General features: G+C 38.1%; 1 protein-coding gene across 3 annotated transcripts in view; it reads right to left on the bottom strand.

Moving 5' to 3' along the window:
• The window catches only part of LMBR1 (limb development membrane protein 1), a 68,344-nt gene that overhangs the window by 11,687 nt on the left and 39,040 nt on the right, over positions 1-17,617 (bottom strand). For 2 of the 3 annotated variants that reach the window (XM_084204030.1, XM_084204032.1), the window contains 11 exons: positions 14,757-14,883; positions 14,475-14,543; positions 13,982-14,047; positions 12,040-12,104; positions 10,815-10,887; positions 5,091-5,171; positions 4,186-4,262; positions 3,878-3,955; positions 3,333-3,406; positions 3,013-3,103; positions 1,505-1,571 (listed from right to left, as the gene is read on the bottom strand). In XM_084204030.1, the coding sequence (XP_084060156.1) occupies positions 1,505-1,571; positions 3,013-3,103; positions 3,333-3,406; positions 3,878-3,955; positions 4,186-4,262; positions 5,091-5,171; positions 10,815-10,887; positions 12,040-12,104; positions 13,982-14,047; positions 14,475-14,543; positions 14,757-14,883 (868 nt within the window). The remainder of the gene's footprint in view (positions 1-1,504; positions 1,572-3,012; positions 3,104-3,332; positions 3,407-3,877; positions 3,956-4,185; positions 4,263-5,090; positions 5,172-10,814; positions 10,888-12,039; positions 12,105-13,981; positions 14,048-14,474; positions 14,544-14,756; positions 14,884-17,617) is intronic. The other variant, XM_084204031.1, reaches the window with a different exon arrangement.

The following is a 17,617-nucleotide window of genomic DNA, read 5'->3' as shown; positions in this document are numbered from 1 at the left end:
TTTATTTATCTCTATGGCAAACTATTCAGGAATTTCACTTGTTAGTCTGGTTTTTAAGTGAGTTTTACCATTAATCTGTTTCCTATGAGACAACAATGGACCCAGCATGTACACTTACTCCCACAGAATCTGGTTATTATCAACTGGTAATCTCATGGATCATTAACAATTAATTTTATTTTCTTTTAAACAAGTCTTGAATGCAGTAACTTAGTGGACACAAACTTATGTTACAATTCTATTCTAAAACAGTGATTTTTTCTATGTAACATCGGGCTCCACATGCCAGAACCATTTCACTTCTTAGACCTTCATTATACTGGTTATATTTTAAAACTGCACTGCTTTAAGTACTTGAATTACCCTTTTGCTTTTTTTGTGCAGTTTTACTACAGACTTTTTTAAGTAAGTTCTAGAACTCTTATTTTAAGATTCAACTCTCCAAAATGCATTGCAGAGGGTTTTTAATTTGCTATAAAAATTATTTATAACTTATTAAAATGTCCCCTCTGTAGATATACATAGCATAAGAACATACAGTATAATACTGGAAAACCATGAACTACTCTTGATTCAAGAGTATTCTCCCTGAAAGGAAGACCAGCTAGAGAACTACTGAGCACACACTGCTGGTCTGTGGGCCTGAGCTCAAACTTCTAAGCTTGTACTTAAGACTTGTACAGCCTGAGGTAAAGATTTTTGTTTTGTTCTATTTAATGTTCCCAATGAAATTCACATTAGTTACAAGGATTCTGCACTACTTAAAACATGTAATAGCCTTGCAGTTTAACTTCAAGAATTCAAGCTGAAGATTACCTAATTAAAGTGAAGATGCAACACATTTTTCTAACTGGTTAAAACAGATCAACTACTTCAAATGCTACTCCCAATCCTTAACAATAAAATCAGGAGTCCTTCAGTTCTGCTATGGCAGACTCCAAATTGTTACATTTGAAAAATTAAGTTAACAAAAAATACAAGCATATTATTGTAGGGAAAATAAAAGTAGCCAGGTATCACTGCTGATTAAAAAACTTAATAAATGAAGAGTCAGTAGCTCTTTTTAAAAAGTAATCTGCACTCAGTGTTATCTCAAATTTCAGACACCAAATCCCAAACGTATTTCATGGCAGGAACTATGCACTAATTTCACAGTGAACATGAAACTATTTCAGACTGCTCTGGACAATCAGTTTTCCAATCTTTTCATCTCACAATCTCCTGTTCTAAGAAGTCTCAAATCTGACCTTCTTAAAATAATATATTCTCTAAAAAATGTTTGGCATCTTTTTCTTTTTAGTACGTATGTTCTGCAGTTCATGTACATAGATGTATGTTCAACAGTTCATGTAGAAATGAAGGCCACAGATAGTTGCTACTTCATCTGAAAGTGATGGCAAATTACATACTGTGGAAAATACAGCTACAGGCTCTTCTTTTTTCTTGTATTTCTTTTAATTCAATTAAACGTCCTTTATTATGATGTTACTTCCATTTCACTTACCCAGTGTCCTTGACATCACTGGCAAAGCAGAGCTCAGCACCAAGATTGAGACACAGTTTCCAATTATCTGTTTGAAAATGACAAAGAGCATTTAAATGATAAATGAGATTGCTGAAGGGAACACAAAGAAAAACAGCGGTCAAGATGAAAAAGAATAATTCTTAAAAGGCACATTCTTCAAATTGAACCTAAAGCAATTTACAGTAACATATTGTTAGTCTTGCTGACTTCTGTCACTCCTCTCCACATGGTGTTACACAAGACAAAAATGATCCAAGAAAAAAATCAAATATGTATTCATGTGCTTCTAATCAAAGTGTTATGTATGCTCAGATCCAAAATTATTCAAAACAACCATGTTGCAAAGCATCAACTGTTTACTTACTTCCTGTGAATGTTTTATAAAAGAACAATTCCATGGGCTTAGAATGGATGACTGATACATCAGCTTAAGCCTTGGATGTAACTGCTTGCAGGATTAGCACTATTTAAAAAAATTACAACAAAGAGCTTCCTTTCAATTCAATGCCTGTTGTCTACTTTAAATAATACGAAAAAATTCACAGCTGTTAGATTTCTTCTTGTTCTTGTAAAGCCTTTAAAAAGAGTAATTGAAACTTTCTTTCACAAGGGATCATTTTCTTCAGGTCTAGTTCTATCAGAAGCCAAAAGGAAAAAAAAAGTAAACTTGAAAGTAGGTAGACATTTGTACATTCACCATTTATTTCCACATTATTCCTGATGTACTGTAAACAATCAATAGGAAATATTAAGAACATTCCAACTCTGCTACTTATTCCTCTAATCATTCTGTGTGCATACCCACTTTTTCACTTCCAACAATTTGTAGTAAAAGTATCTTAATCCATTACTTAAACAAAAAAACAATGCAACATATTGAAAAAATAATTAAATTCAACATCTGTTCCTTGGTTACTGATCACTTCCCCATGTCAGCTGGGGGAATACTTTGCCAAAAACCTAGGCATGTTCCTCCCAATTAGGTAACAGCATTGGTTATTCTAAAGCCAGTGCTAAATTGTAGAAAGTCAAATTAGCTTCAGACGGCAAAACGTTGCTGAATACCAGTCCTCAGTCTTAGTTTCATTATTCAAATTTGAATTACTTCGTCTGTATTACTTCTAGCAACCACGTTGTTCAGATCTCAAACAAGCTCCCTGAAGTACAGTTAACACAATCGAAGTTACTCATTAGCAATAAGTTCCCTTTGAAGGAAGTTCTTTCACTTGCTTTTCTATAGCCAGTTAACAAGCTCTGCCATTCCTGGCTTTTTACAAGTGAATGGATGCCATCCAAACTAAACAGAGCACATCCTTTTTCCCACTCATTCAGCATTTTGACAATCTTCCAGTTTGTGTTTACGAAGCTTACAAACAAATACTGATCGCTGCAAATGAGCCATTCAGGGCAATAACTAAGAGAGTCAGTTTGTCTTGGGTGGCAAGAAAGACAAGAGGGGGCCATGCCCATCCCAGATTGTACCTTACCTTTGTCATAGTTGTGTCATCCTTCCTGGGAGTGAAATTCTCAAAAAAACGAAGACTGTAGAAGCCGACGACAGAAGATACCATAAGATAGCTGTGAGAATCAAGGAAAAAAGGAACCTCCAAGGAATGCAAGTTTCACTCAAGTTCTCAGCAGTCTCCTAAAAGTCTTAAGAACTAAAGAAAAAAGAAACAAAAACAAGTGTTTGAGAAGGACTGACCTATCTTTCTTCCTTCCAGGCTAGTGTCTTAGTGCATTATCAGTGTCCCAGAAAACTAGACAGAATACTTGTTAACAGACAGAATTCTTTCAGAAAGGATACAAAATCAAAATGATTTCAAGTGCTGCTCCCACGAAGCCAAAGGTGGATAAGGAGGCATTTCCTATTCCAGGTCCCTGGAAAAAGGAAAAAGAGACTTTGCATAATTAAATAGGATACATGCAACAGTTCATAAAGTTAACTTCTACCAAGAACAAAACATGTCACATCCTATATGCAATACAGCCTTTTCTCAATTCAGTGTTTCAGGGGGGTTCTGATGTCCCACTCTCCAAGTTCCCCCACCCCATGCAATGGCACCAGCAGTGAAATGTACTGCAAAGACAGAACTGCAAACTCCAGATTACCGATCTGCTGTAGTGCATCACTGCATCCACATAAAGCTTTGGCACTATTTTAGTAAGAACTCGCTACAACATGACATGTAAAAATTGTTTCTGTGGGCACAGGAATGAAACCTAGAAGCAAAGTCAAGGTCAAGGCTCATTGGTTTCCATAATATTAAAGCAAAAGCTCTCACTTGCACTTCTGCAAGGCCTCCAAAGCTTTACTAAAATTATAAAAATTGAAAGAGAAGATTACTTTACCCCTGATCCCTTGGGCATTGCAGTCTCATCAACCAACAGGTAAAGAATGTTGAGAGCGACTAAAAGAACTGAAAAGGACTATAAAAAAGAGGAAATAACTTTGTTATTGAAAAGTATTCCACATTTTTAAAGTCTTCACATTTATCCTCACCAGACTCCATAATGTCAAATTTTTGTTAAATGGTCAGGAAAAGAATATCAAGATTGTTGCTTAAACAATCTTCACTCAAAAAAATTAAAAAACTATTTCCTCAAATAACCAAAGAACTCTTTATACTTTTTGCTGGGGAAAAAAAGAAAATTCTTACTGTCTCAATCAGGAGCAATATCATGACAGCTGGATAAACTAAATTCCTTTCCCAAGCAGAAGCTTTTTTCCTCCGTTCTGTTCAGAAGAGAAAAAAATGTAAGCCTAATACCATAGATCACCTTAGAATAAAACAAGTAAGAATCATTCAGCTACCCATAAGCTCACTATAAATATAAGTAACAACAGTATCCTGATCTGGAACAAACATCAACCAGTTCATAAGAACATCCACCCTGTGTAGCTCTACAAAGCAATGGCAAAAATATGAAACCTCTCTAAAGAAAGGCTGGGGAGACAGAGACAAGCAGATTTTTTCTTAGAGGCATGTTTCCCCTTAACCTTTTTCTTCCCCTAGCACACAGCAGTTCCACACCTTTTTCTTCCCCTAGCACACAGCAGTTCCACAAAGTTTAAAATCTGCTGAATACACTGTTTACATGTATATTTTAGCATGACCTAAAAGGTCAAAATTTCAGATATTTAAATAATATTTTCCTCTTGTAAGGCAGAAAAGACAGAACTAACTTCACTGGACATCATTAGCATGTGAAAGAAAAGAAAAGACTGTTTGAATTTTACAGAAATAATTCAAACACAAAAAGGAAAGTCAAGTCATTGATTAGCCCAAATATTGATAAGCATATTATACATGAAAAGCTCCATGCAAAGAAGAGTCCCAATTTCTCTAAAATAATGTTAAAAATAAGATCCAAATCAGACTCCTTACTTCATTTTTTTTTTTTGTTGGAGGAATGCAATGATTTCATCTAACATTATTTGCAAATGCACAAATTTAGTTAAGAACAAACTGGAATCAATCAAGCAACTGCTCCAAATTAAACACAGCACCTTAATGTCATTTAGTAAACTACAATCTACATGAAACACCAGAAACTTCATTACCTAGATTTGTTTTCCTGCTTCTCACTTTTTCAAGCTCACGTTCCAACTCTACCGTCTGGTATTCCACTGTGGAAGATACACCTTTTAAAACAAAAGACATGATTTTCTTTTGGATTTGACTGCAAGGCACACAATTGGCACAAGTGACAATTTGGATTTAGGAAGCATCACATTAAGCACTTGTGACTTTAAACTGCAGGTGTTTCTTTGAGACTCTTCAAATACTTTTCAAAAACAGCAGTCTATCCAGAAGAGTTCAGCACAGAGGTTTCAGCATGATCTCCTGTGATCCCAGCCTGTTTGCTGATGCTGAACTTTCACACAAGTCCAATGAACAGCCATAGTGTGACAGACAGGATGCCTCAAATGCCTCATTCTTAAATCCCTATATGATTCTGGTACCAAGATGTAAAGAATCCCCAGATGCCCTTCAGGAGCGTTATTATCTAGCAAAAGTGGACTTTTGACTTTAAAGTGGCCAGAGCTCCAGACTCAGCTTCTGCCCCTCCCTCCCTTCCTTCCTTTCCTCAACAAGCTCAGTTTCCACACTGCTAACCTGCTTGCTGTTGGATCTTCTGCTCATACCAGTTTGTCTGCTCTGTCCCTCCATGCCACAGTCAGATATTGCCTCAACCACCTGTGAGACCAACCTCTTCCACTTTCCAGTTCACAACATACAAAACGTGTCAGTCCACTGCACTGTTGTGCAATTCCTCATACTTGCTCCTGTACATCAGCTCAGCCCTGACAACTATAATATTAATTCCTTTCCTCCTACTACTTTTCTGCCTAAAAGTTGCTCATCAACTTTTCTTCCTATCCTTATGCAGCCTTGAGAAAACCCAGCCCATTTTCTCTCTCTGTCCTTTTCCTCTTCAACCTTCCATTCTCTTCCAACCACTCTTTTCCAGTGCAAGCACACTGGGATTTCCCTCCTTGATGCCAGTTCCTCTACAAACACTGCACAGTGTTCAGGCACTGACACAGCTCTGCAATGCTGACTAGAAATCTGCTGTTTCAGTTCTCATTCCATTATTTCTGCTTTAGCTTTCACTCTCTGCAATCACAACCTGGAAATATATTGAGATATATTTCTCCACTCACCTTTGTTCAGAAGTAAAAGGGATGAAAGTGGAGCAATCTCACCTGAAAATAAGGGCTCATATTTTCCCTGTCTATTCCAAGCCAATTTCACTCTGCAATAACACACCATTGCAGTGACAGTTCAAGGTCTTAAACCCAAAGTCCTCTCTGTTTCTGTTTTGCTGATTTACATTCCCACCTTTCACCTGCTGGCCATTCCCTACCCTCAGCCCCACCTTTGGGCATGGGCTAACCTGTAAGAGCACCATGCTTCATGGACATTTTTGAAACAGTCTCTAATAAATTTATATGAGATTAATATTCTTGTCCAGGCTTTTATCTGATATCTTGATCACTTGCCTACAAAATCTAAACACCACTCAGGCTGCTGGCACAGCAACACTGCTTTGTAGTCCAGTCTCACTATTTCTTTATTTTCTGTTGTCTCCTCATCCATCCAGCAACCTCAATACAAGAAAAAAGGTGATTCTTTTTATTGCAGACTATTAAATACTGATTTGTTCAATGCAGCCAAATCATCAATGAAACATCCAACTGTTTAAAATTTAAATGTTTAATCAAACTAACTGAATGTTTCTTTAATCAAACTAACTGAATGTTTCTTTCACACACATTTTTGCATAACACATAACTTCTGTGCTACGTCTAAACATTTATCTTGGATATCAGTGACATAATGAGTATGGGATAATATTTACAGGGCTTCAAATATATAAATATCTCTAATCTCAGGGCTATCCAGTAAGACCTACAGACACTGCTCCATTACAACATCTCATCAGTTGAAGTGCCTGAAATATAAATGTCAGTTCCATTTCTCTGTTTTTTTTTTTAAATTAATCATAATACACAGGTTTTCAGAAAAAGTTTTTAAAACACCCAAGCTAATTATCACTATAAAAATAAGCTTTTATGATGATGCATTTCCCCCCAGAAAAGTCTGAAACATCTGTTTTATGGAATGACTAATTACCATTAGGTGGGAAAAAGGATAGCTACAGAGCTCAGTGGGAAAAGAACTTTCATGAAAGCAGTTGAACAAGAAGGAAAACCCAAGTCAGCATCTGATGTCTTCTTCTTTTCTGTAACTGATTTAGGAGTCTCTGAGGAAAAGCCCAGTTCAATATATATCTCTGTTTTTTTCTCCCCTTGACATAAAAATCCAGAGCTCCAAACACTGATTTCATGGGAGTCTATCCAACAAATCAGCATCATCACAGAAGGTCCCTAAGACACAGGTCAGCAGAAATTCTGAATCATATCTAAATGCTGTTGTAGTTCCTCCTTAAAAATAGTTGCAAACAACAGGTTGCTATACAAAAGGATATTTTATGAGAGAAGCAAGGTTTCAGATCAGTCAAAAGAGTATTTGGAAAGGATGCAGCTAAATTCTTAAAAGCTCTCTAACATTAGCTTTATTTCAAACATGCACAAAGTTCAATGTCAGCGCTGTCTAGCCAATAAATCAAATTGGTAGACGAGACTTGTTTGGACTAGCAATGAAAAGTTAGAAGGGATTCTCCAAGAAAGCCACAAAGCAGCTCATTTAAGGTCAATTTAACGGTATTATTCTGTTTTTCTTCCAGCCCCGACATAAGATTTCAGTACCTCAAAGGAAATTGTAAGAGTATCTATTTGCATTCCCCCAAGGTGATTGGCAGTTCACCACCAATTAGTTCAAAATTACACTGTTACTAGTGTGCAATAAAAACAACACCTTTCATCTTTCTTACATAGGTAAGGATACCTTCAGAGCCAATAACTTTGATCAAGTAAGTATTTTTGATCCTACCCCACCCGTCTCTTTGGATTCAGGAAAACTAATAGCTGAAGGCAACTTTTTTCTTTTAATATAAAAAAGTCCCAGCTTTATTTTTCAACTGTAGGAGTGATGTGGGTACTGAAATATAATACACTGGAAACAAACATCTTCCCAAAGCCCAGTATCTCTTCAATAGATAAAAATACTGGGGTAGATAACACAATCAAACTTTCCCCTCCCTCCTCCTCCAATTTTCAGTTAGACACTGCAGACACCTGAGGAGGAAGAAAATTAGTTCCCACAAAGAAGATCTACAGTTTCACAGATAGATTTATTTTCAAATATGAAAAGCTTTACAATCATCAAGTATCACTTAAGCCTCTGCTCTGGTCCTCTTCATTTTAATCAAAATTCAAGTCTTTAGTTATACATATAAATAAAGTTTATAATTACAGAGCACTTTACTGGAAACCTGCCCAGCAGGGTTACACAAGCACCATGGATTCCACCACAAACATGGTGGAAGAATTGCAACAGCCATGGCAGAGGAAGTGTGTAGCTGAATATATCCACTGTGACACAGCAACAAAGTGACAATCTGTGTGCTAAAACACAGTTATGGCCTCTAACACTACAGCTGATGACATTTACTGATGCAATTAGCACCACCCCCATTTATACACACTTTTTAAAATGCAATAAACATGGTAAACATGACCCTTCATACTTCTGGCAATAACAATGTCAATGCTTCTGGCATAATCTGTATATATTAGAAAGACTTCTGGAAGAGCAGATGAAGGTTTCCGTGCTCACCATAATGAGAACTGGGCTGAAATTTACTAAAGTAACTACTACAAAAATCCTGCAAAGTGTCTTCCTGCACATAAAACATCTTGTCCCAACTACACTCTATATGCAAGTTTGGATTTTCATTTACTTTTCAGCTTAACTCCATTAATTTTCTCTGTAAACCAGCCTAGGGGTTTTCAAGCACCCCCTTCTGGGGGTGTCAATGCCATTCCCCCAGCACTGGAAACAGAGGGAACTCAGTTCCTCTCCTGTCTCAGGACATTTAAGCCCCATGTCTTTCACTGCTCAAGAGCAGGCTGGTGAGCGCTCCATGGAGTATGTGTGGGCTGCAGCTCCACTTCTCATTGAACACCAGGCCATGTGCTGCAAGCAAATCCAGTCTCTTGGCTGGTGTTAGGGGAGCTCCTGGAACACATCCTAAACCCATACCCAGTTAGCAGGCACCTACAAACAGCCTAGGTTGATGGTTAGGGGTGCCCCAAGCACACATCCTAAATCCATACCCAGTTAGCAGGCACCTGCAAACAGCCTAGGTCCACTCCACAAGTGATACCAAACTGCAATATAAGCAACTATGGAGAGACTTCTGCAAGAAAAAGAGCACCCAAGCATCACCTAAATAATCACATTCCCCATCTGAACACTACTTCCAATAGATTCCTGAATAACTACTGGGTCATTGCTCTGTGTTGTACACAAGTAGAATCACCATGACAACATAAAATATTCAGTAACAAATATTTTACAGTTCCCAGCTAACATCAAACACACAGAATGATTATCATGACCCATCACAGCTTCAAAGACACTCATTGCCTGCACCTTTTTGTGTGCCTGTGTGTAAATGCACACATAGTGTGTCACTATAAACACCTGAAAAGGTGAATGTCACTTTTAAACTGAAGTGATGGCTGATTTCAGCACAAAGAAGTCACTACTCCACAAATGTTAAGCCCTGGAATAAAGATGACCACCATGATCTCTGCTATCAAAGGTACTTCCCCTGACCAAGCAACTTTGAAAGAAGACTTAATGAGACCTCAGAGAAGGAAAGCTTAAGATATATGACAGAAGACTGAAAAACAGGAGAGAAAAAACAGGAAATTTTAAAAATTAAGGCTAAAATAAGTCATCATGACACGTATATTGTTGTGCTGTCTTACATGGAAATTCCTTGGTTTACAAAACTGCAGTAATTGCATAAATTATGAATGGATGGCTTATCCATGCAGTTAAAAGCAAGATTTGTACAACATGATTTCCAGGTTTATAGAACCAATAAATTTTCCATAACTGGTGCCTGCCTGTTCCAACACTCCTTTCCATTCTAAGTCTTCATACTTTCTATTCTAAAATTACAGAACTACAGAAAGTCTACACCTTTCATTCTAAAACTTCATACTTTACTTCATACTTCATGTTTTTAAACACTTCATGACAAAACCACCTCATCAAGAAATGCAAAATTTTAAGACTAAATACAGTAAGTCTAAAGACATTCTTGTAATTATTAATTTTCATTACTTATTAATAGAATATTTTTATTTATTAAATTCACCAAATAACTCCTAGAATATAATGGAGTGCTCTGATTTTTAATGGATTACTACCTAAGATTTTAAATAATAATCAACTGAAACACAAAAAATCCTCCAAATTAAAAACAAAACCTCATATTGCAGGAAGTCAAGCCTCTTGCTAATGTAAGTTCTTCAAACAAGGCTGAAATAGAGTCATTTACCAATCCAAGCTATTTTGCAGTAAGGGTGGTGGGTCTGGACAATGACTCAATTGCTCTCTCAGGCTCAGAACATTCCCACATTAGAGAGCTGATGAACAATTCAAAAACAAAACCAAAGCAAACCACACATACAGAAGAGCCAATCTTGGAAAACCTGGTGAGGAAATGTACACCTGTAACAATTGCTACAGGCTAAGATATTGAAATTTTCTGTTTTGAGAGAAGAAGCTGACCAACAGTGCTGACCAGAACCACTCTAAGTACTGTATCTGAAGCAGTACCATTACAGGTACAGCATACATACCATTAAGCTTCCTCTGAATTGCTTCTTCCTCTAAAGTGATGATATACATCTGCTCATCTAGGTCTTCCAGGATCTGTATTTGCAAACAGAAACATGAACTGAGCATCAGAGGCACTTGTTTTCCTGACTGAACTTACATAATCAGATTCACTTTGCTCCTGTAACCTGTACTTTAAATATACAGTCTACAACTTTACAATAGTGACACAAATAAGAACTTCACAGATTACTCCATTCTGTTACACAATTATATCTTTACTGTAAGCAAAGTTAAAGTTTTTATTTTGAGTTAAGGCTTTTATGTTCAGTTTCAATCTAAAGAGACAGAACAGTATGTCTGACCTACATTCAAATCGTATCAACCTTCACACCCAATTTAAACAAAAATAACTAAAGATTTTGAAAAACTGTATTAAAAAGCAACTTTTCGCATAAGCCAGTATTTAATGAAAATATAAATTACTAGTGGAAGCTAAAACCAAATAAAAGAAGTCAGTCTATCTCAGCTACCAGGTGCTTTGAGACTAAAAGATAAAAACAGTAGATATTTTCTTTGTATTTCCAGGGTTGAACCAACTAATGAAAAGGAAAGCAGGATCTAAGTGCACCCAAATTTTAGTAACTATAACTAGGACATGTGACATCGAAGTCACTAGAGCACTTGTATGTGGTACAAACTCCTCCCTTCCCTCACAGCATTCAGAACATGAACCAAAGAGCATCTTAACAAGCTCTTAAAGATGACAACTACCCACATTTCACCCATCTGTGTGTACCCCAGGTGCCCTTCTTGTTATCCAGACTTTGTTTGCTCTTGTGTTCTTTGCTACTGAACTCAGAATATGCCCACGCTTTTCAGGCACTGGTAAAACACAGCAGGAAATACTGGTAATAAATAACATAGATTGAAAAATCAGAGGAAGTCTATATTATTATAAGAAAACTTTGGAAAAAAAACAGGCTTTTGTGCTAAATGAAAAACATGAAATGAGTACATAAAAAGTGGTTCTAGAAACTGATGAACTGAAGAGTTCTGTAGAAGCGCAAGCATTCTAGATGAAAGTACCCAAATACCATTCCACCGTCTCACAGGTAGCACAGGAGGACAGACTTGGGGAGGACAGATTTGGGGAGCACAGGAGGACAGACTTGGGGAGGACAGATTTGGGGAGCACAGGAGGACAGACTTGGGGAGCACAGGAGGACAGACTTGGGGAGCACTTACCGTCGGTTTCACCAGCAACTGACCCATTACTGTAAACATCCTTGAGAGCCCCACTGGCGTGCACACTGCAGGGGAAGGAAGAGCATGCAGAACAGTCATTTGTAAGTCAAAGACCAGGTGTTTTTATTTGGATGCTAAGTGTGCCATTCCACATATAACCATATTTTGTGAGAAGAACTGCAAGAGCTTAAAGCTCCAACATGAACTTCTAAGCACACTGCAATCACACAAATTTTGAACAAGACAAGCATCTCTCCCCTCCAAGACCTTAACTGTGACTTTTTTTGGTCAACAAGGAACACCACATGATCAGAGATCTTAAACTTGCTCAACTAATTAATTATTTATACAAAGCATGTGGCACCAGAGGCTATGTCTTCACTAGTAAATTCAGCAGTGCCAGGATGCATTCCTGGGCTTTAAGACTGGATTGCCTACACCAGTAAATTGTCAGAACTATGCCTGGCATGATTTGCCCTGGGCCAGTTAACACTTTCCCAAACGATTCTCAGTGCTCATCTGGAGTTCAGGCAGCCCAGGGACCATTACCATGAGCCAAAGCTGCACAGACACCTGCCAGATGCAATATCCTGGATGGAGTGACACTGGCTGGCCACAGCACTGCAGAACATCTCAGGCACTTTTCATCTTTTAGCACAGGTGTAGCTGCAAGGACAAGAGATCCTGAAGCTGCTTTGCTCTGCTGAAAGTTATCCTTCAACTTCCTTTGATAGTAGGCTCAGCTACCAGACTTTAGATAATTTTCTGTGAAATAACAATGGGCCCTTTCTGATCCTAGCTTGTGATAGTTTTCAGGAATGATGCATGTCTGCTTCTTGGGAGAAAGGCTCAACCATGATAACAGAAAATTATTAGTAGAAAACAACAGTTTGGGGAAAACAGCCTTCAAATACTGAAATATGTCGGAGATGAAAGAATTTAAAACAATATGGATGAGCATGTACATCTATAGTTTCCATTATAATAAAACATTGATGCCAAAAAAAGGACAAGATTTTATTGTGAGGATTGCATTTATTTTTGTTAACTAGTGTTTCACTATAGCTACTGCATGTTATAGGAAAAATACAAGAGTATTCAAAAATCTAGCTGAAGCTAGTCTGCCTTTACTGTAGAATAATACTGCAGGAAAAGGAGAAAAGACAAATGAAGTGATGCTCCAAATCACCACTGCAATAGCCTTTATTCAAACATTGTTTCAGCAATTAAGACAGGTGAAGATCTAAAGCTCTACCCCAGCAGCAGCCTCACTGCTGTATACTGCCCTTTCAGCTACACAGAACTAACAGCTTGGAGGGTCTTCACCTCAGAGATTTGCTCAGGTTACACATTTCCAAGACCTGGCATTTAGTCACAATAATTTCAGTGAACTGGTTTACAACAGCTCCAGAACAGATGCTGAGTTTTCAGCTCTGCTGAAGCAAATTGCAGGGCAGATTTGAAGTTTTATAAGCCAATTTCCCATTAGTGTTCAGCACCTCTGTGAAGGCCACTCTGGAAGAAGCTGCAGAAGATGTTGAGAAGCCCATTGTTAATCTGTCCACCTTCCTCCAAAGTGGATTTGAGAACCTTCACATACAGAGACTCTAAGGAGACTCACTTAGATCTCCTTCTGTTTAAAGGATATCACAAATTGTCATCCTCCACCCTTTCTCCACAGTGACAGCCCCATGTAAGTTTTGAACCTGTCAAGCTTGAAGAAGAGATGAAACCATAATAATCTAGAAAGGGAGATGTTCTGTTCCTCTCAGCAATTTTCTAGAAATTATTCAAGGAAAGGGTTGAGATTATAAATGGGATTTTGAGTCTTCCATCGTGTTTCTTAGTCCCTTGAACATGGATAACAGAACTCTGGTTAGGAGCAATCAGTGTAAGGTTGGGTTTTTACTGCATTTGTTTCAGATGCAATTGTGTAACTGACCTGCAGACTGGCCAGAGCCCAGCTGTGTGATTATGAAAGCTGGCTGCACTGTCTTCCAACTCCTGCCTATACAGCAACATTTTCAATTACAAAAGGAAGAATGGTAGTTTACTGAATATAGGACAAAATGTTCCAAAACAATTTTCTCACCATACTACCTGCCTCCTGCAGATATCTCATTTAAAAATTGTGCTTTTCTTTGCAGAAGGGACTCCCTCTTTTTCAACTACCTGCTTTAACAAGTTATTTAGTCAAAATTGGGTGAGTTGGAAAGTTTCTCAAAAATTGAAAATCTAAGGTACCATTTATATAAACTTCAAAACCCAAACCTAACAAATTCACACCTAAATTTAATCAGAAAAAGAAAATCCCACTAACTTTCACAATAAAAAAAGTTTTGTTTAACCATAAAAAAAAAATATTGACCACAATAAACAAAAAATCCCTCACCATAACACCATTCATCTTCTGGAATAATGAGGAAAATACTTACACAGCAGTAACAAGCATCCCATCAGTGATATACAGGAATATAAATATGGGAGGTAGAATTCCCAGAGGTCTGTAAAGAAAACATCGAGCACAGCTTTAGCTAATTACCAAGAGGCTACTTATGTCACAGAATTTAACATCAAAATGGTGTTGACTGAATTAAGACACCTTCTTCACAACCTGTGCAATACTCACATAACATGTACTAGAAACACATGTAACTGGAAACCTGCATTTCTGTATTTACAATGAAACTGGGTGAAGGTTCTTTTGCATTCCATACCATATAAAGACTCCATACTGGCAGCATCATTGTCTATGAGTGCTGAAGCCACCCATACGATTCCAAGGATAAGCAGTGCAAGAAGAATGAGCATTACAAGGGTTTCCAAAATCCGTGCTCTGATGCCCTATGGGCAGAAGAGGGGAGAGGGAGGAAACAAACACAACCAACAAGTTTGAATCAGGTGTTTTCAAACCTTTTTAAAACTACAAGTAAATATCAGATCCTTCTTCCTAAATACATACTCACATTTTATCATGTAGACAAAAGCATAACATGTAATGCACATTTAAAAGGTACTGCTTAAAAAAAAAAAAAGGAAGTAGTTATGGCTGTATAGTGCCCAGATTGCATTTTCCACCTTAAACCCATAGAAAAACGTTTTAAATTGCATATGCCTTACAGTTCTCATTAATCTCATTATTCCATAAAGTACTCTTTATACCATATGATTTTGTTCGAGCATTTTTAAAAGATGGATTACTTTTTTAATACTTTCAGCAAAGAAAGTGGATTAGCAAATTTTTATCTATGATTCCAATCAAGGGAATGGAAAGTCAATTATGGCAAATAGCCAAATGGCCCGGCAAGCATTAAACCCTGCGCAGGTACAATGCAGCAATTCCCCTGAAATCGCGGGGCAGCCGTCAGTCTGCGGAGCCCTCCAGCGCTCGGCTGCGGAACTGCCGCGCCCGCACGGCTCCCGCACGGCTCCCGCACGGCTCCCGCACGGCTCCCGCACGGCTCCCGCACGGCTCCCGCACGGCTCCCGCACGGCTCCCGCCCTGCCCCGGCCCCGGCGGGCACACGCAGGGCACACCTCCGAGAAACGGAGCAACGCTCCGACAGCTGAGGCTGCATTCGCAAATACACATACACCAAAGAACACCAAAATATCAGATTTACTTTTCACTGGTATCACTAATTTAACTAATTTTGAGCAATAGAGTGATTGGGATGCTTTCTTCATGCATCCACACCATTAAGGAACCATCAGATTGATATTTAAATAACAATTCTACTTTTTTTTCCCCCTTGTTTGCCAGAATACATCTCCACGAGCAAACCCAACTTGTTTTTCATACAGGTTCCTCCCAGCTTGGGGATACTTCATTGCAAAGACTACTTGATAGTTTTAAAAGCAGAAAATTTGTTTTACTTTATTGCTTTTTCTATTTTTATCACATCTTCCCTCGCTGCTTAACTGGGGGGGGGGGGGGGGGGGATTTACTTAAGGGTAATCTTTATATGACATTCACCCTAAAAATTATGCTCTCTACATAATCACTGCATCCAACCATGAACAAGGACCCCAGGCACCCTAACAACGAGCTCTGATCTCTTGTAGCACACCAGTTCCTCTCCTCCACCAGTCCTCTGCAGAACAGGAAGATTACCACTGACAACTCCATTCTGCTTAGGGCAGAAGAATTTTTATATTGCACAGCACACACAGAGTAGGATTCACACTCATTTAAATACAGTGAAATCATAATACTTTAAAGAACTCTGGTGAAGTGATAAATAGAAATATTCTGTCATAGACACTAATGAATACTTGGTAATGGTCCAGGGTAAAAAAGAAATTAAGACACTTAAAGCACATAGGTAAATACTTAATCTCAATTAGGCACCCATAAGGCTGTGCCCTATGAAAACATTAATGTTCCAGGCACATTAGTTCATACTTACATACATTAGAGTACCTGCCAAATAGCTGCTATTTGAAAGGAATGAAAGGTACAGAATTTTCCCCTGGGCACATGGAGAAAACCTCTGGAGAATCATGGAATGGTTGGCAAGGACCTTCAGAGGTCACCTGGTCCACCCCCAACTCAAGCTGAGACACCTGAAGCTGGTTGCCCAGGAATCTTTTGAGCACCTCCAAGCTTGGAGACTCCAAAACCTCTCTGGACAACCTCTGGCTTCATTTTCAGTAAGACAAGCTGCCCCCTGGAGTACTTCTATTTTAAGGCAGACATTTGACATTTGACATTTGACATTTACTTTTCATTGGCCAAATAATGCTGGGATCCTGATTAAACTGGAGGAGTTAAAAAAAAAGTCCCAAAATACACAAAATGTAATTAAGCTCAACATTATAAAATTAAGTGGACAATGGAAATGCATACTAAGGTGGTGGGCTTTCATACATCCCCTGCTGTACACTACAGGTTACATTTCTGTGCATGAGGGGAAAAGGGTGAGAAAGAAATAAGAGAAGTAAGAAGACCTGGAAATATATTCCTTTTAAAAAAATTTTGTCTAAACAAAGCCTACTATTAGAAAGCCTACTATTAGAAAGACTATTCATCACTCTAAGATCAGAAAATTTGAATCTGTAACCAGGACACATTTTCATGAATGGAACCAGATGAAGTAATATAAAGCCTGGCTGGTTCTTCAAACACATCCTGAAGATATCAGAGGGGAAAATAAAAAAAAAAAGAGTGATATGAACAGAGAGAAGGGGCTCAGAAATCACCCTCACTTTTGTACACACTGGGGTTATTCCTACTTTCCTACTATGCAGAGAAGAGGGAACGCTGCGTACACCAAGAGGGAGAAAGAGATGACCTGGACCACAACAAACAAAATTATAAAACTAATGCATGCTAAAAGAAAGGTGGAAGTGCTGAAAGGAGTCTGATCTTTGGTCTTCAATTCATACATAATTGCATGTCAGTAAATGAGAAGAGACATTCCCAAAATGGACTCAGGATCAGTGTATAGGAAGCATGGACACAGCCAGTTTGAAGGAAGGCAGTACTTCTCTTTCTCAACAGTGACTGTGGTTTTAGTAACTCTCCACTTTAATGTCTTTTTCCATGGAGGTATCTAGAATAAAGCATCAACTGTCA

Source organism: Fringilla coelebs, assembly GCF_963513975.1.
Source record: "Fringilla coelebs genome assembly, chromosome: 1".
NCBI classification, from domain to species: Eukaryota; Metazoa; Chordata; class Aves; order Passeriformes; family Fringillidae; genus Fringilla; species Fringilla coelebs.
This window is presented reverse-complemented; position numbering and strand designations above follow the sequence as displayed.